The following is a 27,070-nucleotide window of genomic DNA, read 5'->3' as shown; positions in this document are numbered from 1 at the left end:
TAGCCTACATTGCATGCTCAGAATTTGGCACAGAGCCACCAGCAATCGTGTGAGGTGTGCAGACCGGACGTCGTGAGTGATAGTATGGTCAGACGATGGTGCAGACAATTCACGGATGGCCAATCGAATGTGCACAACCCCATACAGCTGAGTACACACGGGCCCTTTGCATCACTTCAGGTGAGAGATCTTGGACCACTCCCTGAACAGCCCTGGCCAAGAATGTACCGACTTTCATCTCTTTGTTTAACTGAAGAGGTTTCTGGCAGGGCAAGGATTTGACAGCTACACTGCGGTAGAGATAGTTCCAGTCTTTGCTGTCAGACACATATACCATGGACATACAAAATTTAGTGCCATGCTACGACAAATGCCAGAACAACGGTGGTGATTATGCCGAAAATTAGGTTAGGACTCACTGTTACTAATGCAATAAATTACAACTGATATTCTTGTTTTATTTATACCTAATCAGCACTCTCTTTGATATTTTTTTTCAAATTGGTGTATTTTCTTATTTTTTAATTTTTTTTATTATACTGTGTTATTTTTCCCAAAATTCACATTTTCATTTTAGCGCATTTTCTGGCAAATATCTGAAATTATTCCTTCATGGTGTTTTAAAACTACTGTTTCAAATTGTAAGTCACATGGCTTACGCCTCTTCGTGAGAGTTTGATATTTTGAAAGTTATTTTGGAAAAGTTATTTTCCATACCCCTTTTTTAATTTTAAGGTAAGAATTTTAGATAATGGAATTTTCCCCGTATATACTGAAGGGTGCATAATGACCATAAGTGGCGACGCACCCAAAAAATTAAAATCAATAAATCTCACGTGACAGATACCGATATATTATGGCACCAAAAATTGGCATTATCTTTTTTTGACTTGTTAGTGTTACGTTTCCCAAAATTCGCGTTTTTGTTTTAGAACATTTATCTGCCAAATATACCAAAACTTAATACTCCATTGTGCTTTTAAACTATTATTTTAAATTGTAGGTCACAAGATCTACGTATTTTCGTGATAGTTTGATATGTTGGAACAGATTTTTGAGGAAGTAAAAGTAAAGTGCTCCCCTGCACTTTTCTATGAAGGTGTATAGTAGGGGTGTGGAGTTAGGGTTACACAATTTCTTGATCACGGCCGAAGGTGGGGGTGATGTGATCGGCACCACGCTCGTGGCTACCTTATCCCGCAAAGTCTTTCTCAAGGTACCAGCTTCATATGATGCTGGGTGGGCACCGGAGCAGTTTGAATAGGTGGAAAACATCCCGGTTATCCCCTGCAGGGGATTGACCCCGGGTCTCTCGCATAGTAGTCAGACACCATAAAGACTGAGCTCCATTATTACTTGCTCGACAAATGCCGATGGTGCACACTTAGCTTGGTAATTCAAAACATATCTCGTGCGACAAATACAAAGATGTGGCTCCCGAGTGACGGTAGATACGCACTCGATCTCCTGTTAGAACCCTGCCACTTTGCTCTGTGATGCAAATGGTTTTGATAGAAGTTGAAAAAATCGTGCGAAATACATGATTTAATGTGACTGTCGGAATTATTCCATGTACGTATAACTCTATAGTTCACTCTTGAGTAAAATGTTGGAAAACTTGCATGTTCTATGTATACAAACATGGCCTATAAAAGACAAGAATGGATTTCATGTAATTTTTCGATGTTTTAGGACATTTCTTTTTAAAAAATCGCTAAAAACGCCAACAATTCGCATTTTATGCCAAATTCGCATTATTTCGATATTTCGAAAGGGCGAAAAATGCGTCCAGACATCACTGCACATTTAAACATAACTTCGCAGCAATTACCATTTTTCACGGTTTTGGCGTTTGCGAAAAATCAATGTCCCTACTAATTGGAAATTACTTTCTGGCCACCCCTCATATAAATCAGTAGATTGAAAGTGAAAATTTAGCAGGGCTGGCAGAGAAAAGTCAATTCTTGAAAAAAGTTATTTGCTTTTATGACTGAATGATTCGAGTAAATATGATATTAAAATATTGACGTATTTATTATTAGTTTTATTTCATAATATTGGACATTAACCTTATCAGTGAGAGACTAGTCACCATCTCTCACGAGTTTAAAGAGACAGGACAGAGAGTGGCGTTAATTTCATTGTAATACTAGTGTTGCAGTAAATTTGAGGTTGGGAGCATGCACTTGCCAATTTTTATAACGTTCATCAATACAGATTTATGTTTCACTTTTTCGGGATAATATTCAATATATATCCCATTTGGTGAGATTCTTCTTGATATCTAAGAATAGTGCAATGCCATTGTAAACGTATGGTAACTAGTGCAAAACCAGTAATACATCAGGATGATAAAAGAAAACCTTTGTAAGCACTGCTACATTAAATAAGGCGAAGTGAGCCAGAAGAGTAATACAATTCCAGCAGCATATTTGCAGTCTAAAGCTCTTCTTGTTTATCCATGCGATTTTTGTTGGATGTTGCAGTCCATGCAATTTCTGTCGCATGTTGTAGTGAGATACTTTGTCGGGTGGCGATATTCGACAAAAATCGTTATGTATCAATGGGACCTATTTGTTTCCATGTTCCTTCGGTTTCTCCAACAAAATGACTTACTAGGACGTCCGACAACTATCGGACGGCACCACCCGCTCCCATCCCCTTCATCTGTTGACAGTTCTGTCCCTTACTACTTCCATACGGACAAGAAAAAATGATAATTCAATGCATTTTCCACGTAATATTTAGAGGCTTAACCTTTCCTCCCCCGATGATACCATATGGCATCATCAGAGTAAGGTCGTACTCGCCCGATGATACCATATGGTATCATGGTGCTGATTACGAAATGAATGTGCTTTTTGGACCTTCATACTCTTATGTTTGGGTGGAAACTCTGGTCTGGAGCAAGCCTGGGAAATTCATATTCACGACCAACCTCCCCCCACCTCCGAACAGAGTTTCACATTTTGACTCATTATTCAACTTTTATGGCACCCAGGAACATGAAATGTGTTTCAATCTCTTTGGAAACATCCATTCTTTGAAGAGAATACAAAGGTTTGTGACTTCTCCCCAAAATAGCGGGAGAAGAGGGGACAAACTCCAGATTTTTATGTTTTTTCTCATTGAAATTCGGTGGTCACACCCCCAAATCCCCCTTCCCCGGTTTGCCGTTCTAAATTGTACACGGTTGCATGCTCTGATGTTTTATCTGAAAAACAAAAGTTATCCGAAGTAGATTGCTCCCATAGTGCCAGGGTTATAACAATTTTTCTCAAAAAATGCAAATTATACCTATTTTTCGTAAAAAAAAAAAAAAATAATAATAATCACTTTTTGGCTTATTATTCAACTTGTATTGCACCCAAGAACATGAAACATGTTACGTTCTCTTCAGAAATGTCCATTCTTTGAAAAGAATGCTAAAGTTCGCGCCTTCTTCCCAAATAGCGGGAGAAGAACGGGCAAACTCCAGATTTTTATGGTCTTTTCATTGAAATTCGGGGATCGCGCCCCCCAAACCCCCTTCCTCGGTCCGGCGTTCTGAATTGTACACGGTTGCATGCTCCGATGTTTTAGCTGAAAAACAAAACTTATCCGAAGTAGATTGCTCCCATAGTGCCAGAGTTATAACAATTTTCTGAGCAATATGCAAATTACCTATTTTTCGTAAAAAACAGAGTTTCACATTTTGCCTTATTATTCAACTTGTATGGCACCCAAACACATGAAACATGTTTCATTCTCTTTGGAAACGTCCATTCTTTGAAGAGAATACTAAGGTTTGCGCATTCCTCCCAAAATAGCGGGAGAAGAGGGGCAAACTCCAGATTTTTATGGGTTTTTTTCATTGAAATTCGGGGGTCGCCCCCAAGCCCCTCTTCCTCGGTCCGGCGTTCTGAATTATACACGGTTGCATGCTCTGATGTTCTATCTGACAAACAAAACTTATCCGAAGTAGATTGTTCCTAACAATTTTCCTCCAAAAATGCAAATTACCTATTTTTCATAAAAAAAATATATATCACATTTTGGCTTATTATTCAACTTGTATGGCACCCAAGAACATGAAACATGTTTCATTCTCTTGAGAAATGTTCATTCTTAGAAAAGAATACTAAAGTTCGCGCATTCTCTCCAAAATAGCGGGAGAAGAGGGGACAAACTCCAGATTTCTTTGTTTTTTCTATTGAAATTCGGGGCACGTGCCCCCCCCCCCCAAGCCCCCCTTCCTCGGTCCGGTGTTCTGAATTGTACACGGTTAAATGCGCTGATGTTTTAGCTGAAAAACAAAAGTTATCCGAAGTAGATTGATCCCATAGTGCCTGAGTTATAACAATTTTCCTCCACAGTGTGTTCGAATTTAAAATTCCCGCCGAGAAAAATTTATCTCTCCCTCTCTCTCTCTCTCTCTCTCTCTCTCTCTCTCTCTCCTCCTGCTGCCATCACTGTTTTCTGACGCCGTGGTTGTGTTGCGCATAAAAGGGGTCTAAAAGTTGAGGCCGAAACTTACGAACGAGATTTCCTGTTCCCGTGCAGAGTTCCATAACGGTATCTTTAAATAAATAAATAATATAAAAAAAAGTCAATGAAAACGAAATTCCCTGACATTTCCCTGACTTTTTTTGACACCTCAAATTCCCTGACTTTTCCCGGTTTTCCAGGTTTTCCAGGTCTGTCGCCACCCTGTACTTTGCTGGTGCATGAACGATGCGTAATGATAGCATGTTAAGTATCTGTATTCTCGGTGAGCGATAAGTGTATTTGGGAGGGGTGGCCTAGTGTTCATATCAGTGGCAACGCCAAGGGGTGGCCAGGGTTGGCCACAAACTGCCAGACACACGTCTACCTCCTCTCCCCAACCCCACACACACTTTTCCTGACTCAAAACTCGCAGCGTAGATCAAAGTAACTTTAAGAAAACCGTGGATGTAATTGCTACCATAGATTGGAAGTTCAGTATTTCATGTAGATATGATAGCAGATCAGTAATGTACTCTAAATTCAGCAAATTTGCTTGTGCTTACTCCTCTCGCAATACAAACCTTTGTAAGGGAACCTCCTATTACTTTGAAAGTATTATAACAGCAATACATTAATATTGTTGTCTCTTTGCTCGCTGCTCTCACAATACAAATGTTTCTGACTCATATCAACTTAATATGCATTACTTGCCCTATTATTGTTGAAACAAAGAATACCGTTATTTATTTATTTGTTCGTGCACGTGCAATAATAATGATGGCGAACCTTAACCGGAGTATGTTGTTATGTATTATTTGCCTTTAACTCCCTGGAAATCAAAATAGATCGGCTAATATGTCTGATTGCCACGTTTCACTCCCATGGAAAAATGTATTCAGACCCCCTTCCCTCCCCACCCGTCTATCGTTCGTTCGCATTCATTACAGTAACCTTTCGGTCCACCTAATGGATAGGCTATGCAGTTCCTCCCAAATGAAGTAAAAAAAATTAGCTCGTTTGAAATGGATGTCATGTTGTTGTTGCACTAAAAACAGTGGAAGCATATTAAATACAATTGTGAAAGTATGGTAAGATTAAATTCAAATAAATAATAAATTCTATGGAGCAAAAATGTCCACTGTGGCAATGGCCGAGAATATGTGGAGCCTTATCCTCTGTCTCATGTGCGTCTGGGGTACGTTGCAATGCACCGGGGATTTTTTTACACATATCCCACAGTCCTGCATGAAGGTAGAGAAGCCAAAAAAATAGACTTTTTACTATATTTTTTGTGCCCCCTAACCTTCACTTGCCGTTCTGGTCCTCTCTTGGCCGCTCTGGTAATTTATCCCTGACTTAGCCACTGATTCATGTGGTTTGCAAACTGTTAGTCCTCTTTACAATTTTAATGTTTAACTACCAAAATTTTATTGAACCTTTCTCTTAGTCACGTTAATTACCTTGGTGCTTGTTACAATCCAACCATAACATTCATATCGATCACCCTTGGAGTCTCAGATACTCAAACAGGTATCTTCTTTCCTTGTATTATTTGAATTACCCTTAATACAATAAATGGTTACATTGTCTTAGACACCTTACATCATATTATCTTAATATGCTTCCGAATATTTGATTACATGACATTATGCCTTCTGGCATCGGTCCGGTTATTGATTTAAGAATTGGGGACCGAGTGGGGGGGGGGACTACGTAAGCTGACGCAACTAGCATCACAGTGTTTGCAATAGTTACTACAACTTTGAAAAATAGAACTGACATTGTCGTATCATTGGAGATGAATAGCGGACAATCCATGTGTAGGGGCTATAGGTAATAGGAAATTACTTTATCTTAGTGTAATCCAGTTTCAAGAAGACAGAATGAGAGTGTATGAATGCTTAATTTAAGATCTGTCATTGGTTCTTAGACGATGGTCCATAAGAAGGGATTTTCTTCTCATCGGACACCTTGAGGAAAAGTTTAAAAAAAAAAAAGTAAAGTGCTCCCCTGTGCTTTGCACCGCGCCATGAAGGCGTATAGGGTGTGTGGAGAACAGAGCTTCAAGGAGAGATCTTTCAAGAAAAGTAATGGCAGACATTTTTATATTCGGAAAAATACAAGTTCTGAATTTAATGAATTTTCGTGCCATTACAAGTAGATCATGTAAGATATATTATTGTCCCTTATGGACAGACGATGGAAGCTACAATTCTTTCATATCCCAACGGACTACTAATTTGTTAATAAATCAGTTGACCGTTGCCTATTTAGTTTTCCTGCTTATGTTGATTAGAGAAACGATTCAAAATCTATACTTGTGCAAGAAGAAGAAAATGGAAAACTTCCCTCGCAACATCCTTTGTAGGTAAAAATAAAATAAAACAAAACCATATCCGCTGGAATTATATTCAGTCATGTTTTTGCCTTCTTCCGACCGTTCATTATGCGTGGTATTTCTGTTGGCATGGGTGACATACTTCTTGAATCAACATGGATGGGTGGTCCACAGACCTTGGAATACTAGGCTCGTTCGGAATACTCTTCTGGTAACCTTGAGCGCAATTGTTGTGCGGAGCCCCCATCGTAAAGCCAGGCCAATGACTGTTGCTCTTTGGATTTCACCCTTGTCCAGGGTAACACATTGTTTGCTTCGACAGGGATGGCGAGGGTGAGGCCAGAGGCGAATCCACGAACAAAAGAGGAAAGAAACCTTCACTTACATCAACCATGTCAAATTCAGTTTGTAAGTAGGGCCGCATATCTTGGAGGTTGGCCCAGGCGGGAGGATTCTAGTGATTACTGTTCCAGCATCGGTATATTATATAAAATATAGAGAGAGTCCCCACCCTCAGGTGCTAAAAATTAGCAACCGGAGGAGGACGTAACAACCAGAAGAAAAAAATCTCCCTCATCCCCCTTCACAAATAACCCTGATTAGAACTGAATGACTCCATAATTACGCACGTATGTAATTGTAAAGGAAAATATTTCAATTTTAGTTCTTATATAAAAAGGAAAAAAAGTAAAGTGCTCCCCCACGCTATGAAGGCGTATAGGAGGTGTGGGGTTATATATTTTATTGAAATAAAATCAAACTGAAGTATATTTTGGCAGTTAGTGAAAGTATTTTTTATGTTTGTTTCAAGCGTACATCGGTTACAATTGCTGAAAACATAAAAAAAAAAATAAAAAAAGAAAAAAAAAGAAAAAAAAGAGGGGGACAATTCTAGTTTCATGTCCCACAGATTGGACACTTTGTTTTAGAAACCAGATTCTCAATGTCCCAATGCCCGTACTGTTTTTTTTTGTTTTTTTTGTCAGTTGAAAATTCTTAATGTATACAACAAATGTGTATTAGTCATTGTTGATCGTTGGGCTCTTTCATTTATCTTCATAATAGAGAACAGGTGTTCACAAAGGAAAATGCTTCCAACATCACTAAAATTCCAGCATCAAAATGACTTATTCGAGGATGCTGCTCTGGGAGATATAAGAAAAATCTAGAAACGCTAACCTTGTGATGATATTTCTCTCTCAATGCTGAGTTGCGTTGTATTTAAAAAAGTTCCATTTCAAGGTCGGAACTTGCACACGCACCATCAAAGGAAAAGGAATTAGCGAATAAGAAAATTCTCCTTAGAAGCCTTGAACCCTGTTTTCAAATTCATCAATGCCGATATCGGTGACAGAGTGTTTAGCACAGCGCGCTACGACGCTGGGAGTCCTGTGTTCGAATCTCGGCCTGGGCATCAATGTTTTTGTGAGACTCCCTTTCATCATATAATCGCTCATCCCCATCTTCGTGTTTAACCAAAAGCAAAAAGCGAAATAAAATAAAGAAATCAATAAACAATCAAATTAATCAAGTTTTAAGTTACTTATAACTTGTATGTGTAAATTGTAAAATATATATGTTACTAACTTAGATAAATGAATACTGTATCTTTGCTAAATGATCTCTACGTCAATGAAAATATTTCTGTTGTGTCAAGGAGGGAAATCATGACAAGCAGTTATTCTGTCACACTGAGATGAGACTCGCATCCACGAGTAAATACAGCTAACTTAGCAAGCCCACAGACGTTCATACTTTCATCTATTTGAAGAAAAAAACCAACAAACCCATAAAATTATGATTTCAATTTTTCGTTTTGACATAGCATGTTAAGTGACCAATCCTCTCCTCATCTGTAATTCTGATACTTTAGCCTTTGATTTTATTTCGATTTTTGTTATCTAGCATCGCTTTTGTGTCACTTTTGTCTAACGGCGACGGCGATGATGCATGAAAATATGATGAAGTGGAAGAAAGGGCACTCACAAAGAACACACATATCCAGGCCGGGATTCGAACTTGGGAACCCTCGAGTCGAGTCGCACCGCGACACTGTGATAACATAACCACTCCACTAAGGAGGTCAACAACTTTATTTCGTAACAAAGAAATATTTTTGAGTGAATACACGTTATGAGGAAACAAAATATCAACACTTTTCACAACAAAAATATGCAATCTGCTATTTCGTTTGAAAAATTCTACATTCCTCTTCTATAGTCATTTTCTTACTACCCACAAGTATTACGCAGTGGCAAGGTTGTGTGAAACTTTTCCAGAAACTGAAATTTCTTCAAGGCAAAACCTTCGCAATTGACTCGTTGGCGACAGAAAGTATCCATGCTCGTCTCCACCAGCCAGCAAGATATTTCTATACTTCAGAACCAACCTGTCAATAAACTTGCTTAATAGGCAGCCTCCTCCACCTTTTAATGGAATGGAAGAATGTAGGGAAATAGGTTAATCTGGTGAAGTTTCGATGAGTCGACGCTTGCTTTATGAGGAAAAAAACACGGTAACTTCAATTGTACCGGTATATATAGTCCTCTATGCATGAAATGTAGGTAGGGCCAAGGCGAGCCGCATCAAGAGATGCTGCGGGCCGCGAGCTTGACATGGCTGACTTACATCAGTGCCCGATGCCAGGGCCGCTGTTAGGAAGCACGAGGCCCTTATATTTTGAAAAATGAATATGTATACACCTTCAATTCTTCGTAAAATTATACACTAAAACTCACATAGTTATTAATAGGGTGCGGATATGTTGGCACTAGAAATAGCTCAAATAGGCAGAAAAATAGGCGCCCAAAAGGATCAAAATACACTTAAAAAGCACTGAAATAGGCACTTAAAAGGCATCCTAAAATTAAAAATTAAAAATTGCACTAAAATTGGCTAAAAATTCTGCCTTTAAAAATTTGTCACTCTTTGTGAACCGTTATTTCATATGCTTCTTATCTTACGTTGCTTTTCGCCATTTTACTGAATCGCGACGATGAGGATGGAGGATCATTAAATGAAATTGCTGAAATACCGAGTACAGGAATCGCACGCGGAACCTTCGGCCGCCTAGTCCTTTGGTATTTTGAAACCAAGGATATCTTCACAAATTTGAAGCGTAGCCACCTTATATCCTTTGACAAGCACAACAAAACAAATGAGTACTGTGACTCCTACAAGCTTCCAGTTGAAATAAAACAGGGTTTTGTCGGAGTACGAGTCAACAACCTATTTCCAGTTTGCTTACCCTGATTAAGCGACATTTGGAATTTGCAAAGATCTGACATTCCCTCAAATCTGTCGAATATCAGATTTCAGTCAGTTCAAATTAAACAAAGGCTTGCCTTCTACAATGCAGGGTAAGTCAAAGGGGGGGGGAAAGCCGAAGTAAGCAGAAATTGCAGAATAGGCATTTCAGGCACGGTCAAGCAAAATAGGCACTAACCCAAAAAATAGGCAATTATAGGCAGGATTAAAATGCGTTCTTGAACTAGATGCGCCATGAAACGAACTTAAAACATTGAAGCCTACGTTATGATATAGAAGAATAGAAAAGGCAAATGGGCAAAAATCTGCACACTAGTTATTAATATTGCGTAATTATAACCCCCTTTCAATTTTCCTTCAACCATCAACGAAATTTGGCTGCGTGTAGAGGATATCAAGACAACAATTTTCCGTAATAACTATTGCTACTTTAGGACCTATTTCAGGTCCACCAGCCCTCGAAAAACATAATATTATTATCTTGTGTATATGTAACCATGCACTGCAGATTCATCGTTGCCAACATACTAAAGACATGAAGCGGGATCATAGGCCAGGGATGATTTTGGGGTCCAATAAGGAAAGAAATCAGGGAAAACTGGAACAAATTTTATTGCTTTCCTGAAAGGGTTCTTAACAACATATTAATTTTGCACGCCTCTACAACCCGGATGTGGCCGCCATCTTGGAAAAATAGGTACTAAAATACCTATTCTAAATGTTCTAAGGACTTTCTTGAAAACGTATTTTCAAGTGGTAATATATGTATATTAATCACTCGTAAACAATAATTTTATAGTATTTAATACAAAACAAATGAATATAATGTCTGTATTTCTTGCTACTGTTAGAAACCAAACCATCCCTTGTCTTTTACCAGCAAGAATTCTTGTAATACGTATGAAAAATATCATCACAGTTGTCGTGAGCTTTCAGATCGAAGCAGACCTTAATCTACCCAGGGATTTCAAACCGATGTGATGATGACATGTCCCCCTTTAGTCTATAGTAAAACATTCCCCGTGCAAGCGCGAACAACAGACGTGCTACGATGCACGGTATTGAGAACATGGCGCAGTTGGAGCGACACGTGCAGCTTGCTTCGAAAAGTTGCATTTATCTCTCAAGATTAGCTTCCGTCTCTTCTATACTCTGTCCCGGGAATTTATGGAGCCAGCGAATGAAAACAAGTCTCTGCGCACGTAGTAACTCGAGAGGGCTCGACGAATGAACACGTGAGAGGAAACGGGATTGCGTGGCGTGGGAAAATAACTGAAAGGACTAGCCGTTTACAGGAGCGTGTACTGCTTCGCTCCGCCCACTCGCTTACTTCCCTTCTATACTGTAATACACGACCTTGCTCCAGAGATTCCTAGGACAGAGGATAGAACAGTGTCAGATTTTGAACACATGAATATATTGCAATGTTCACAGATCATTCAACAATTTAGCCCAATTTTCCTACAGCTACAAGGCCCCTTATGAAACTTTTAAGGCTTTTACAGAATATAATGCGAAGAAGCTCAGACTGTGCAGTTTCTTGTCTGTTGTGATACTTTCAGAGAGTGCTACACAGAGATCATAAAGATAAGACTTCTTGGTTTTCCACATCCTTACCACATCAGCTATATCGGGTACGGGGCAAATTTGTACTTAAAGTTTTCTCTGAATTGATCTTGATTTTTTAGTAAAATATTTTTTAAATTAAAACTGGATACAACGTATCTCTGATTTTTATTTCAGAAGTGATCGCTTCAGTGAATCTCTCTTATTTTGTTCAAACCTGACATTTGCCAAATGCTCAACATTGAAGACATTCCAACATCATGAGCATTGGAAGGATTGGTTTTCTTATTCCCTATTACTCTTGTAACTATTGGCTTTATACAATCAAAAGCAGGGATCCCCGATGGCGTAGTGGTAATGTTGTCGCCTTGTAATCAAGGAGTCCCCGGTTCGATACCCAGTGGAGGCACATAGTTGTTCGAATCCCACTTGAAAACTGTAGGTCCAGTCCCGACTAGCCATATTGTGTATAAAGTGGACTTAAAACTCAAATGCAATCAAAACAATCAATCAAAAGCAGGGAATGGTGGCGAAGATGAGAATCACTGACAAAAGAACTGAGAGTCTTGTTTATCTCTTTGTGTACGAGACTTTCGTGCATCGACATGCAGCTCATCTATTTTATCTGTGAACTGGTAACTAACTAACTCTCTAGCCTTCTTAAACCCGAAGGTTTATGGCTACAGCAACACAATCCTTCTATCTGTTTCTATCCTGGACAAGAAATCAATATTTCCTATCCTTACCGATTTCCTTTAGGTCCATCGCAACGTTATCCCTCCATCTTCCTCTTGGCCTTCCTACAGGCCTCTTACCATCAGGTTTCCCAAATTGTTTCCCAATTGCCTATCTGTGAACTAGTAGACATGCCAAAAATCCACTTAGTTAAAACTGAGTTGATCACTCCTCTGCCATCCCCACAACTCTTATTGGAGCGCATCGCGGACGGCTCCATCGTCATATCTGACAAGATCCCAGACCAAACCTTTTCTGATCGTGTTATTGTGGTCTGAATTGTTGTTTTAAGTTTACTTTATGCACAGATAGACAATCGGGACTGGACTTACAGTTTATAGTGGGCTCCAAACCACTGAGAAATGTGCCTCCACCGGGCATTGCATCCAGGAACAAGGGCGTTTTAATATGAAATAACCTTTTTGGACCAAGTCAATATGTTCCTTTGAAGTTATCTTCTATTTTTGACAAAATATATTATCTCCTGTACTCAGGGACGCTAAACTATATCCTGTAAGTACTGCATGCAGTGATAAAAGCAATTGAACCAATAAATTACGTTCTATGAGAAAGAACAAATGTAAAAAATCTAGTTTTATAGAAGAGAATTACCAAAACTTCATGTAAAACATGTTTCCATGAGCTCCGCACTTCCAAATCGGGGCTGAAAAAGGACTTAAAATTTCTCGCTCATCTAGCACCCAAACGGTGCATCCTAGAAGAAAAAAGCACAGAACCTTTTTCTAGAGAATTGTATGTAGATTAATTTTTGTTATAACGTCTTCTGCTGTAAAATGCTTTCCAAGTTAGATATTTGGAAAAAAAAACTTATTTTGGGGGCCAATTTTGAAGATGGCGGCCAAATCTGGGGTGGTACAGGCGTGCAAAATTAATATATTGTTAATAACCATTTTATGAAGATAATAACATTTGTTCCACCTTTCCCTGTTTTTTATCCATATTGGACCCCCTTGTTGACTGGCCTATCATGGTAGCAGAGAATCTGACAGAACGACATTCCTGATTTTAAATTTCGTTCAATTCACGTACGTTGCTTAACATGCTTGATACCTTTACGTTACAAATTTTCTAAGTTTTATTAAGAGATATTCATATCCTGGAGGCTATCCTTCCTTGTCTGTCAGTAGCGTATTAAAAATTTTGTCGTTTTACAATAGAAAAAATGTTAGTGGCATCGGCATGTGATTCATGGCTGTAAGCACACAGGATAAAAGTGGTATATTTTGAGGGCTCGTACTCTCAAAATGAGACCTCAACGAACAAAATGTTATCGAAAAAAATTCGTTCAGATTGATGTCGTTTACATGCTGTGGAAGGATGTCGGTGTTTCACAACGACACCCTGTGTTAGTGTATATCCATATACGTATATAAATATAAATGTGTTTGCTATTATATCTTTACCAATGCTCTAAGTTGGGTATTCGGGGAGTTGTATTCCTCCTCAATAGAATATTTTTATGCAAAGATACCCCCAAGGCTAGAACAACTTCTCTCACCTAACAATTTCCAGTACGAGCGCTGATCTTTACACATGGTTTCGAACAAATATGAATATTTCAGTTAATATGATATAGTTGCGTATTTGGAGAACACAATGCAGCTTAACTCTCCTATAACATTTCTCTCTCACCTTTCGTGTAGCAGTCGTGTAGGTGCTCCTCTACCCACTCACCATACTGAAACACTTCCTGAACACGAACATGATGCATTATATATATATTCTCGATTGACCCTTGATAATCTTCATTAGATAAAATGTCCTCGTTGGCACGCCCGATCCTTCTTTCAGGTAAATAACGGAATCAATTACAGATACAGAGATAAAATTCTATGAACTAAAAATAGTATCACTTTCTACAATAGGATATAATATATCTACCTGCTCGTCTGTCTATCTCAAATGAGAGTTATATATTGATATTTCCGATTGATAAAGGCCTGTGGAGTATCGCGTTTACCTTGTAAATGCTGCTCAAACTTGTTTAGCTTCTACTGTCACAGTAGGGCGTAATTTTTAGAATTACTAAAAATATATGCTGTTGGCTTCCTGATTTGTCGGCAGAATCGTAAGAACAATTAAATCCTAAACACGAAAGCGATATAGAACACGAAGGAATGGAAGTGTACAGTGTACGAGCTACAGAGGCTTAACTACAAACGTAGAGACCCCTGCCAATGTTTCAAGATAGATCTCCAATTGATTTGTACAATTTACCGCCCATGCGTCTTGTTCGCAAATTGAAAGATCGTTGAATTTTCTACACTATAATTTACGTGTAAAAGAGACGTTCTGAATTGATTTCTATGCCACGCATATGAAAAATACATTACTGAAAATATAATATATCCAAAAATAGATGATATTAATTAATTTCATTTTTCCGGAAAACTGGATGAAGGAAAGTGATTTTCCTCTGTAAGATATTAGAACTCATGCGCTATGTATTTAATTGAATGGTTAAAAATGGTTTATTGGAAGGAAGGGAGGGAAGAAAAACATAAATAGCGAGAGAAAAGCGTGCTGGCTCACTTCATATCACGACCTCTGACTCTTGTCTTTCCATCCACCCTGCTGTGACGCCCCTAATGAGCTACGAATCAAGCGTTGAAACCACTGGTAAGTTATGAATGTTTTTGTCCTCTTTGGTGTGTCATCCAATTGAATAATTCATATGCGTCTGAGTGAAAAGAAAAGAAAAACAAAGAAGGGTATAAAAGGGAAAATGATTTAAAAAATCATGGTACAGATTACAAAAAGAAGTAAAACTGGAAAATTCTCATTCTTCGTGTTTTCGTCGACATGACCGAAAGGCAAACGTGAAAGGGCATGGACTCAGTGGAAACCTTCTTCCCAGAAGCGAGGGGGAGTTATAGTAAACACATGTCCACGGTGCACCCTGGGAGGTCTTTGTCCCCTGCGTGGAAAGGAGGTGGGGGCGGTAGAGAAGTACCGTGACGGGCACGCGACATTCAGTCCGAGGACTTCACCCCCTCTCGCCCCGGACCCTTGGCGGGCTTTCGTGACCTTGAGGAGAGCGGAGTGTGAAATCCGAGATGTGTTACTTATGCCTGCAGACCGTTAACATAGGGACATTTGTGTGAGTGTGTTTATCGCTACAGGCACCAGACCTACGTTCCGAGCCACGCCTGGGAAAAGGACCAGACACTGAGAAAGCATTGGGATGCTTGAATATATTGTCGAGACGATCCGAGGACGTCCTCGCATCTACGGTCGGCAAAAAATGTCCTCGGACTGCTGATGTGTTAACACATGGAAGTCCTCGTTTACACGGGTAAACCAGCGCGCGCACGCACGCACGCGCGCGCGCACACACACACACACACACACACACACACACACACACACACACACACACACACACACACACACACACACACACACACACACACACACACACACCTATCAAGATGTCACATTAGGAGATAACCCTCAAATAACGTGACCCCAGTGTTGTTGCTGGAATTTGGAAATGTGAATGGTTGTTGGTTTGTGAAAGGGTGGGTTTTCTCTATCTTAGCAACCAGACCACCTATAACACTATGAGATGAGTTTTGGATTGTCCTTGAATCAACTAGTGCCCATGACCAGACAGAAGTAGGCTATTTTTAATACTGACACAAAGAACGGGGAAAATGAAGCAGACAAACTTGAAACTAACAATTACATGAAAATTATTATATGCACGTTAAGCTAAAATATGCAGTCACATCCCAAATATGCATTTATATGCACTATAAAACTTCACCAGAGTAATCCATATCAAGTGAAATAATACCCATTATTACATTACATATTGAATTGCATTATCATATAATTATAGACAATTATCAACCATAAGCAACCAATATGCACGTATTACAACTACTCAATACATGTAACAAAGGGGGGAACCCCCGAAGTAAGCCCACCTTCTCCCGCATACATTCGAGGGTATGTGCTTATTGTCCTAAAAATATACCACGATGTCAGTTGCTCAGAATTTGACGGTTCCCCCGACCTTATTTTCTCTATTTATTACAATTTGATTGCATTTTATAATAGGTATAATAATAAACTGCAATGCTATACAAAGGAATATATACATGACATAATTGGTGTATACCATACTTTATGTGATATTATTTCTGATCTGGGATCCAGAACAGGGGACATGAACCTCGTGACTGACATTACACTGACTTCATTGTTTGTAAATGTCGTCCTAGTTGGTAAAATGCTAATAATACAGTAAGAAAAGTCTTTGGAGATCTCATTGCTTTTATTGAACATTCTACTTACATCCTGTTTGATTCCAACGCCACCTCTCGGAAATGTTCTGTTTTGTAAACAAGGAGCAAACCTCGGACCGCGCAAGGAGTAAAACACTCTGTGTTTACAAAATGCAATGAATGACAGCTCGTAACCACACATTTGCACACATTATTAGCATTTTATCAACTAGGATGTCAGTGGCAGCTTGTAATCACACATTCCCGATTATCTCGAAAACGGCTCGTTTTCAGACCTATGTTTACTGACACTTTTTTGCTTCTATTTTCGTGTACTTTCACCTGTGTCAGTTTGCTCTATTACTTACGAGACACCCTGTATACCTTGCATTCTGATTTTTTTCCTTTTGCCTGTCCGGATTAAGAAAAGTTCTGCTTATTGGGGTTCGAATTAAAGAGGTTTTACTGTATTCAAATTTCAAATAAAAATTATAAAAGACCTCACACCTACAATTCAATCATCGATTGCTTCTCACAACATACTTAATAGAGTTCTGGTAGCCGAAATGGCAAAAATAAACAAATGAAATACTATAAATCAATTACCATGAAATTATTTTTCTTTCATTATATGTGTTATTTTGTCATGTATATTGTATCAATAAATAAGAGAAATTAAAACGTGGGGGAACTGTTAAATTCATGCAACTGATTTCCTGGTATATTTTAAGGCATCTGGACACTAAGAGCATTTCCTCAAATGAATGCAGGTGGAGGCAGGTTCACTTTGTCCCCCTCCCCCCTTTGAAATATATGTACAGTGGAAGTTTTTCAGGAGATCAAGGTGAAAAAAGAATGCAGAAAAATGTAAAATCTAGGGTTCCATTGTATTAGTGCACATATAAAATGCTATTGAATACCTTTGCTTTTGTGAGCAATGACCCAAGGCCCCAGAAAGTGCCACCACCAGTCGCAGTGCCACCTATCCTCTCGTACTTATTTTCTGACTCCACCTGTGAAGAGAATCAAATACATAATTAGAGCCACACTTGAACATGATCACCGAGCTGGACATAGTGTAAATTTCATCTGACACATACTAAATGTATAAAAATTTGGCAAACAATGATTTTAAATTATGAAATCTTGCAGAATGAAACAATCAAAATAGTTACATGATGAAGCAGGAAATTACGGAATCCAATATACAAATTCCAACTAGAGGAAAGGTTCTGTAATACCATTATCAATTCTTGCATCACTACCACCAAATTTTAAAATCTGCAGGAATATGGTAGATGTGTCTTAGAATTAGAGTTACAAAAAAGCCAGCTCTTTTGAATGGAAGTTTTTTTTCCGATAAAATGCCAGCTTTTTACCAATTGCAGCTAACCCATTTTACTTGCAGTGTAAATTAAAGAGTTTAGAGGTTCGTAATGTTATTTTGCAATTAGCTAAATAATTGTACATGGTGTAGCAACCAAAAGACACATATTTGGCATTTCTTCTACAGGATGTACAAAAAGTCAAGCAACCGAGTCTTTGAAAATACATAACTTTTGTACAAATAGTTATAGAGACATGAATTTTCAACTTTGTCTATGTGGTTATTTTTTAAACATTAAACTAGAAAATCATGCTGTTCATGAACGTTCAGTATGGAGAAAAGTTACTAAGGTGTAAAAAAAGTTTTTGTACGAAGTGGAAACAAACGGATAAAATATAGCTGTGGAGTTGCTTGCAAAACGTTTTCAATGTATATCGACGGTCTCTGTTGGTACGAGGGGCATCCAGATAGTAGTACCCATTTTTGAATTTTAAAAAAAACTTAAAATATTTTTTTTACAAAACTTTGTAATTGTTAACAACAAACTTTACTACTTCTCTACATAGTCACCATGTACATTTAAGAATTTATCGTAAAGTGTGACGAGTTTTTGTAACCCAGCTTCATATTCCTCTGCTGCCAGTCCATTGAGAAAAGTAGTCACCCCTTCTTTCAGTTCCTCACCACTGTGAAATGTCTTTTCTCCCAAAAAGTTCTTTAGTTTTGTGAAGAGATGAAAATCTGAAGGAACCAGGTCCACACTGTAGGGTGAATGTTTGAAAATTTCCCACTTGAATGCCCGACGGGTGACCGGAACGTTCGTCATCGTGGACGTTCTACCTCCCAGAGTTAAAGTTTCGACACCAGCACCGAACAGACGACTCGTCAATAACATTGTCTCCATAAACCTCCTGTAATTGATGGTGAATAGCACATGGCCGGACATCCCTGGACCCCCCCCCCCCATTACACCTTCATGGCATGGTGCAAAGCACAGGGAAGCACTTTAATTAATTTTTTTATTGGCAAGATAGACTAAACTACAGGGTGTTTCACTCGCTCTTGGCCCCTATTTTCCCTTCATTACATTATGACCAATAGTTTGATTTTTATAAGCAAAAATCAGGGGCCGAGAGCAAGTGAAACGTGGAGATAATTATTCAGTAAGTCTTTCACTTTACGATCCACATTTGAGGGTCCACTACCACAGACAAATTAAAGTTATACATAAACTACTGGTCTTGGAGCAAGTACCACTCATTTTGCCTGTGCAAACTATTAGACACTTAGGCAAATAGTTCTTGCTGCAGCACTCTATTTTACACCTTAGTACTTTTCCACAAACTGAACGTTCATGAACAGCACAATTATATAGTTGAAGTTTTAAAAAATATCCACATAGAACAAATATATACTTAATGTAAGATTTATGTCTATCATATTTGTACAAAAGTTATGTAGACAAAATCTCGGTTGTGACTTTTTGGATACCCTGTAGCTACTAATTTGTTTTTTCCATACGTTTAAGTATGTGTCTACCCAATGACATAGTGGTAACCCTGTTATCTTGTAATAGATGAGTACCAGGTTTGATCCTCAGTGGAGACATATTGCAGAAAGATTTAGATTCCATTTTAAAACTGTAGGCCCAATCCTGTTTAGACCATCTAAGCATAAAATGAACTTTCACTTTCGCAAACTTGTGCCCTTGATGAAAAAATTCTCTCGGACTATCGACCAGTTGAGTTGACGTTGATGTCACAAAAAATGAAGCAAATGTTAACATTAAACTATTGTATGTTTCAAGACAATTTAAAACTTTACCATCCATAGTATGTATCCAGAACTAGATGCTTATAAAGTCCCCATTTAATACCTAAGATCAGTATGCTACTACAAGGGTGATTTAGATTCCAAAGTAACTTGTGATTTAGATTCCAAAGTAACTTACAATTCAGAGCACAGTTGGAAAATGGCCAGACATATATTTGGTCTAGGAATTAATTCGTGCACCTGGACAAGAGATGGTGTAACGAGCGTATCGTCCCACAGTTCCGTGTAGCCACACATGCGTTGAAAACTCCTGTCAGCGTGCATCGTTCGTAGTATAGGGCAGTTGATTGACGCGTCAACAACAGCATTTTGTAGTCAACTGAACATGGCGCAGTTCATGCCAGATAAAGTGTTTTTGTGGGGTGTTCTGCTTCATTACTTTAACATGCAGAAAAGTGCTACCGAAAGTCATCGTATTTTGGTGGAAGTGTATGGTGACCATGCGCTAGCTGAGCGAACGTGTCAGAAGTGGTTTGCACGGTTTAGAAGTGGTGATTTCGGCCTGGAAGACCAAGAGCGACCTGGACAGCCAAAAAAATTTGAAGACGAAGAATTGAGAGCATTGCTCGATCAGGATTCGTGTCAAACGCAGGAAGAACTTGCAGAAGCATTAGGCGTTGATCAAACAACAGTTTCCAAACGCCTCAAAGACATGGGAATGATTCAAAAGATGTCACATTGGGTTCCACATAAATTGAAAGACAGAGACGTTGAAAGACGAAAAACCATTTGCGAATTGCTGCTTCAAAGACAGAAAAGAAAGGGGTTTTTGCATCGCATTGTTACTGGCGATGAGAAGTGGATCCATTACGAGAACCCGAAACGAAAAAAGGCCTGGGTGAAGCCAGGTGAACCAGGTCCATCACAACCGAAACAAGATATTCACTGTGCAAAGGTTATGCTGTGCATATGGTGGGATATGAAAGGTGTGGTGTACTATGAGCTGCTGCAACCGGGTGAAACTATTAATGGAGAACGTTATCGACGACAATTAATGCGTTTGAAAGCAAGCTCTGGCCAGGAAACGACCAGAATGGGAGAACAGACATGATAAACTTATTTTTCAACATGATAACGCTCGCCCACATGTCGCAAAACCGGTCAAAACCTATTTAGAAAATGTCGGATGGGAAATTTTACCCCACCCGCCGTATTCACCAGACGTTGCTCCTTCGGACTACTACTTGTTCGATTGCATGAATAACGATTTGATTGGACAGCGGTTCACTTCTTCAGAAGATATCGAAAAATGGGTCTCTGACTGGATCGATTCAAAGGATGAGGACTTCTTTCGCCACGGAACCCGTAACTTGCCTGACAAGATGGGCGAAAGTAGTGGCTCGCGATGGACAATATTTTTCTTAAGGTATTTATGTATTTTGTGTTTGAACTACAGCTTCAATGTGTGCGTAACAACCGCATGAATTAATTCCTAGACCAAATATAAAAGAATGAACCTCGCTGATTCCATAAAATAATTATGTCACCTTGTAATCAAGGGTTTCCAAGGTCAATCTCCAATGAAGACACAGTGGTTCAGATCTCATTTTAAGATGTTAAGTCCAATCCCAATTAGCATATCCGAGCATAAAGTGGACTTCTTAAACAAACAAAATTTTACTGAGAGAAAGCCAGATTTTTAGTTGTTTTTTTTTTTTGTCATTTGTGCCCAATCTATTTCAGTTTATGCCTCATTTTTAGGCCACCGTGCAATAGGACAGTGTTTCTTTATTTCTTAATTTATTTTGCTTCATGTGAATGTTCACATGTCAAATTAACACTTTCCCTGGCATGGGCATGTTTTCATTCCGAAAAGAATCCAACCTTTCTCCGTCGTGGGCATGTTTTCACGCCCAGACACATGTGCTTCGTCTGAGCTATCCTGCCGCATAGCAGCTGGACACGTGACTGCAAAATCTTTCACAGGTGTTGAAGGAAGATCGCTCGACCTTGAAAACGTTTGAGTCATTGTTTTGTGAGGCGCAAGTCTATTTTTATCCCCATTGTTGTTATTGTGTTCCAGAGCTCCGTGTGTTTGAGGCAGACCAAAGGCAAGAAGTATGGTATCTCGAAAGGGAAATCAGGCGATCAAGTAGCAGGATTTTGAAAAAGTAGTGAATGAAATTTGTGCTGATGAAGTGAAAATGAAATCTATATTCCCGAACTTGATGAAATTCAAGATGTAATATCTTCCAATGGATCAGACGAAAGTGATAGTGAAGATACTGTGATCTTGTCCCCAGTGCATAATACACACATTGCATGGACAAACAGTGACATTGTGCCTACAATTGTCCCTTTTACAGGAGATTGTGGAATCAAAATCGATTTGACAAGTGTAAAAAACCCATTTGATTTTTTGCAAATATTTTTGGACGAAAATTTCATAAGTCACACAACTACTTAGACAAATCGGTATGCCCATCAATATTTGAACACCCACACATCTTACTAACTACTAAATTGCTAAAATTATTACATTATAAATATATGTTTTCATTCATCCTCTACTGATATTTACACTTTGTATAACAAAATATTTCATCTTTGTTGCTGTTGCCAAACAAAAAGAATAAATGTCTTTTAGGTTAATTTTGTTTAAATTGCCTGCCAGGATAGAGAGAGCAAGTTCGTAATCCTGCCACCAGGGAAAGAGTTCAAACAACGAAATTTATATACTATTGGATTCTATTTACAAAATATGTACAAAAGTACTCTAGTTGTGTGTGTGCTTACATACTACGTAGATATATTTAATAAGCCTACTGAAATATGAAGTTACCACCATCCATTCAAAAAAGCCGGTATTTTTGCAACTACTGCTTGTGTCTAGTTACAAATTCCATGTCGAAAGTTGTATTTTCAATTTAGACATGTCTTTTTACAGTAGACAGATGAATGATAGCTATGAAACAACAAAAATACAGCCAAGTAACGTATTCCCACTGATTTGAAACACTTTGGGGGGGGGGGGGAGGCTGAAAAAAGGTCAACCAAAAAATCCGCGGACCACTTCCAACTCTAATTAGAATTGCATAGTTATTTATGCTCTTACCGGTAGAACCTTCTTTAGGAAGGCCACTCCAGTGCAAGAATTAAATACTCTTAATCCAGTATTGTATTAATTAATAAATTAAATGTATTAAGGTCACATTTCTAAATAAATTTGTCTAAATTGGATTAATTGTTTTCATACACCATGTTTGCCCCCCCCCCCCAAAAAAAAAGCTGGCTGCTGAGATTAGCTTTTTCTAATTCTGAATATTTCTATGAGGGATTTTGCTAATACCAATAAAGTACCGATAATCTCCTAATGTTAGTTACAATTGTTCTATATTAGCATGGTGTGTAACTTAAAGCAGAGGGTATCTGGCACTTTCCTGGTGCCACGTATGTGTAAAATGCAGAGTTGGAAGTTGTCGGAATAAAAACTGCTTTCTTTGGGGGAAAAAAATTTCCAATGGCTTTATTCACAAAAGTGTCTAAACTCAATGAAAATAAGAGTTGGCAGTATTTTTCCTGTTCCCTACTGTAAAATAGACACTCCTTTCTAAATATAAAATGCAATTTACAATATGAGGTTCGTGGCTACACATAAACACTGTTTTAAAAAAAGCTGGCTTTTTTAATGCGCTGTTCTTTCAGAGTGTTATCTTCATATTTCGATAGGTTTATGCAATACATCTATGTAGTATAAACATATTCACATAACTAGAGTAGTTTTGTTTGTGTTTCTAATAGAACCTAATAGTATAATATGATTTTCAATGTTTGAATTTGTTATACGAACATGCACATGAAGCAAAAAAGAAATTATTGCTCTACCTTTTGAAAATCTAGTATCACATCTCTTTACATTAAATTATAATTTGGTTAAATGGCCGCTAAACCTGGTCACAGAGCAACTAGTGATGTATTTTGGCTGCTTGTTGCAGTGGTACTCAACCTTTGTGAGACCACAGCCCAGTAAATTTATTTCTTATAAGTCGATGCCCTGATCCCAACAATTTCACTCATAAATACATTTCTGATCTTTAAAGTTTGTGTGCAAATTAATATGCACCCTTAATTAATATTAATATATCAACTATGGCATAATCATAGTTCAATTATGTATAGACTTGCTGTCAAATATAAAATTACATTTAGTCGCCAACCCCTGGGTGCAATGGACCATTTGATTGAAAATGAAGCACTAAAACTGAAGCAGAAGGAAATAAGACTGGCTGCAAATGCCCCCCACCCAAAAAAAAAAAAAAAAAAAAAAAAAAAAAACTGGACCTACAGTTAGAAATTAGATCCAAAGCACTCTGCCTCCACTAAGGATTCAACCTCAGACCCCTTCTTATTACAAGGCAATAGCATTACTTTATGCCACTCCAGAGGCCCATTCATGATTATGAAAGGAACCTTCTATCAAAAAGCTGGCCTTTTTCCAACAACAATAATTTATTTTGTTCTCTGTGATATACAGGCTAAATTAAATCTTAATCTCTGATGAAGTAGCTAACAATGTTGTTAAGTATAGAGAATATTCAGACTGAAGCAACACATGACAGTGTGGGTGTCACATTGAAGTGCACAAACAAGACCGAGGCGACATGATGCATGCCATTGAAAGAGCTCTCCGACTGAAGTCACAGATGACAAGTAACACAGTCTCCTTGAGTATAAAGCAAAACATTCACCGTACATGCAAGAACAACAGACCGAAGCGGCATGATGCATGCCATTGAGAAAACAGTAGCCTATAGACCAAGCAACATGCAAGTAATGGTTGCAAGTAATGTGTTTAGCTCGTTGTCGCACTTCGGTTCAAAAGGTTGAATGGATTGCTGAGGGTCTGCTTCCAAGTGACACGTGTCACTTCGGTCTGAAAGTTCCCTGAGAAAACTGTACATGCCAACAAGCGACACTTGCAGCTTTTGTTGCTTCAGTTTGAAAGGTTGTATTTACTACTAAGGGTTGGTTTCCAAGAGCCACGTGTCGCTTCTGTCTCAAATATATACAGACATTCACGTAATACGTATACTTCTACATATGTGTTGTGAACAGTAAAGTTTTTTAATGCTCACGAAACATCAAATATTTTGACATTAACATTTATTTCATATTTTATAACATCAACATTTAAATTGAGACACAAACATGTAAAAGCTTGTTTTAAGTCCATTTCATGGTCAAATGTGCTCATCAAGACCACACGTAAAGTTTCAACCCTAGCTTAACCGTGCGATACAAGAAACTTACATATTGGGGGGGTTTCACAGACCCACACTTTTTTTATCTCTAAAATTCAAGGAACCATTTTATTATTGAATTACTGCTTCCTATCCTGATTATATATGTGCAGTTATTTATTAATTATAATAATTACCAAGCAATTGTAGTCACGGACACTTCTGGGTTATAACAATTCCGTTAACTTTCAATGGAATCATTACAAACCAGAAGTGTCCATGACTGTACACTGTCACTGGCATGAGTGTCTCAAATGAAACGCATTCGAAGATGGCACCTGAGCCCACCAACTACATATTGGCTCCTAATTACACTACATTTGTGTTTTTAGGAACAAAGGTAATACAGAAATATTGTGAACATCCTAGGTAACAATGTAATTTATTTTCAGTTAAAAAAATCTAAAAAATAGAGGTAGTGGCAATGTATACCCCCCCCCCACCCTGGGTAGAGTAGGGTTAAAATTGTATCTGAACCACTATGCAAAACGTGTCCACGGGGTTGGCCAATATCTGTCTCTTGGCAGCTACATCATGTACATTTTTTAGCTAGTTGTAAAATATGTCTTTACAAACGTGTAAACTCATAACAGAGAAATAAGTTAGCTGTAATTGGTAAAAAGTAGGGATGTGCCGAAGCCGATTAATCAGAGATGTATGAAAATCGGCAGAAATTGACATATCGGCATTGGCAAAAATCTGTTATTAAAACGGTACAGATTATACTAGAGATTTACCTTCTAATAAGTTTTATATTTTAATTTTGTAAGATTTATTGAAAATTAGGTTATGATTTTTCATTTGTAGAGTTTTTGTAACAAAATTATTGCAAACTCTCATTCAGAGGATCATCCTACCTCAAAATCAGAAATAAAAGAGTACATTGCTGAACCAACTATTCCACGTGACCAGGATCTGCTGTTGTTGGAAATTAAAGATTGAGTATCCAAACCTGCAGCAAGTGGTGAGAAAATACTTGGGCCATACCTGTTTCTGAAGTTCAATCTGCCAGCATTACATTTACAACATTAAGAACAAGAATTCATTTTGCTTTTCAAAGAACTGCTTGTGTACTAATGTCAAATCTCTTGAGAATCTATGTTCTTCTTAAAGGTTCACATAACCACTTTTTTTTTAGATGCAAATGTATCCAATAGATATACAGGGTGTTTCTAAAGGTCGTTTACAACGCTTGGGAGGTGATTCCTCACACGAAAACAAGCAAAAAGTCTAAGTTCCATTTTTACGACTGAGGCTTCGTTTCCGAGATAGGAGCCTCGCAAAAGGTGACAAAGTGAACGTCACACCTGACTGGGACGAATACTATAACAGATAGAGAGGCGGTTCCAAGGGAATCATAAAGGAATCGTATGTGCTCAGTCCGGAAGTCACTATGAAAAGTTCACTGCACGCATGCGCAATGGAGTCCTCAAAGGAATTGGGGATTTCCAGCAAGAACAATGAATGGAAAAGGTATGTAACGCAGCAAGAAGGACCGTGACAATGAGAAATGCGTTAAAGACAACACATCCCGACCTCAAACATCAAAACATGAGCACCGAACACAAAATCGGAAAAGTTGAGCACGGTTGCATACCCCAGTTACACGCGAGGAATGAACGAATCATGTCATATGGCATACGAGAGACAGGAGGAGGGAAAGAAAAACACATTATCAGATGATTGCGACAACGTGTATTTTTACACGCGACAACTACGTAATATCCCCCCCCCCCACACACACACACAACAAACAACAAATGCTACAATGTCTTATGCACAGACAGTGCGTGTCACTGTACACCAACTGAAGATGTCACTTTCACCACACAAAGGGTGTGGGGAGCAATACCAAGAGTGTTCTCACTGGTATTTGCCGAGGGCAATAATCACAGACGGTTTTCAAAATGTCTGCCGTTTACTTCTACGCAGAGATGACAGCGACGAATCAAGGATTGTCGAGTACGAGCAAACATGCCAGGTGTATCTGCTACCGTCGCGGCGGCGACGTTGATGCGAGCAACGATGTCCTCAGCTGATGTGA

The 27,070-nt window shown here is 38.5% G+C and overlaps 1 protein-coding gene across 2 annotated transcripts in view; it reads right to left on the bottom strand.

The window, feature by feature from the left end:
* The window catches only part of LOC145993967 (4'-phosphopantetheine phosphatase), a 116,596-nt gene that overhangs the window by 81,630 nt on the left and 7,896 nt on the right, over positions 1-27,070 (bottom strand). For both annotated transcript variants that reach the window (XM_083129976.1, XM_083129975.1), the window contains exon 5: positions 17,547-17,639. In XM_083129976.1, coding sequence (XP_082986102.1) covers positions 17,547-17,639 — 93 coding nt within the window. The remainder of the gene's footprint in view (positions 1-17,546; positions 17,640-27,070) is intronic.

This window comes from Lepisma saccharinum, chromosome 10 (genome assembly GCF_977018435.1).
Source record: "Lepisma saccharinum chromosome 10, izLepSacc3.1, whole genome shotgun sequence".
Lineage (NCBI taxonomy): Eukaryota > Metazoa > Arthropoda > Insecta > Zygentoma > Lepismatidae > Lepisma > Lepisma saccharinum.
Note: the sequence above shows the minus strand (reverse complement) of the source record. Positions and strands in the feature narration are given on the sequence as shown.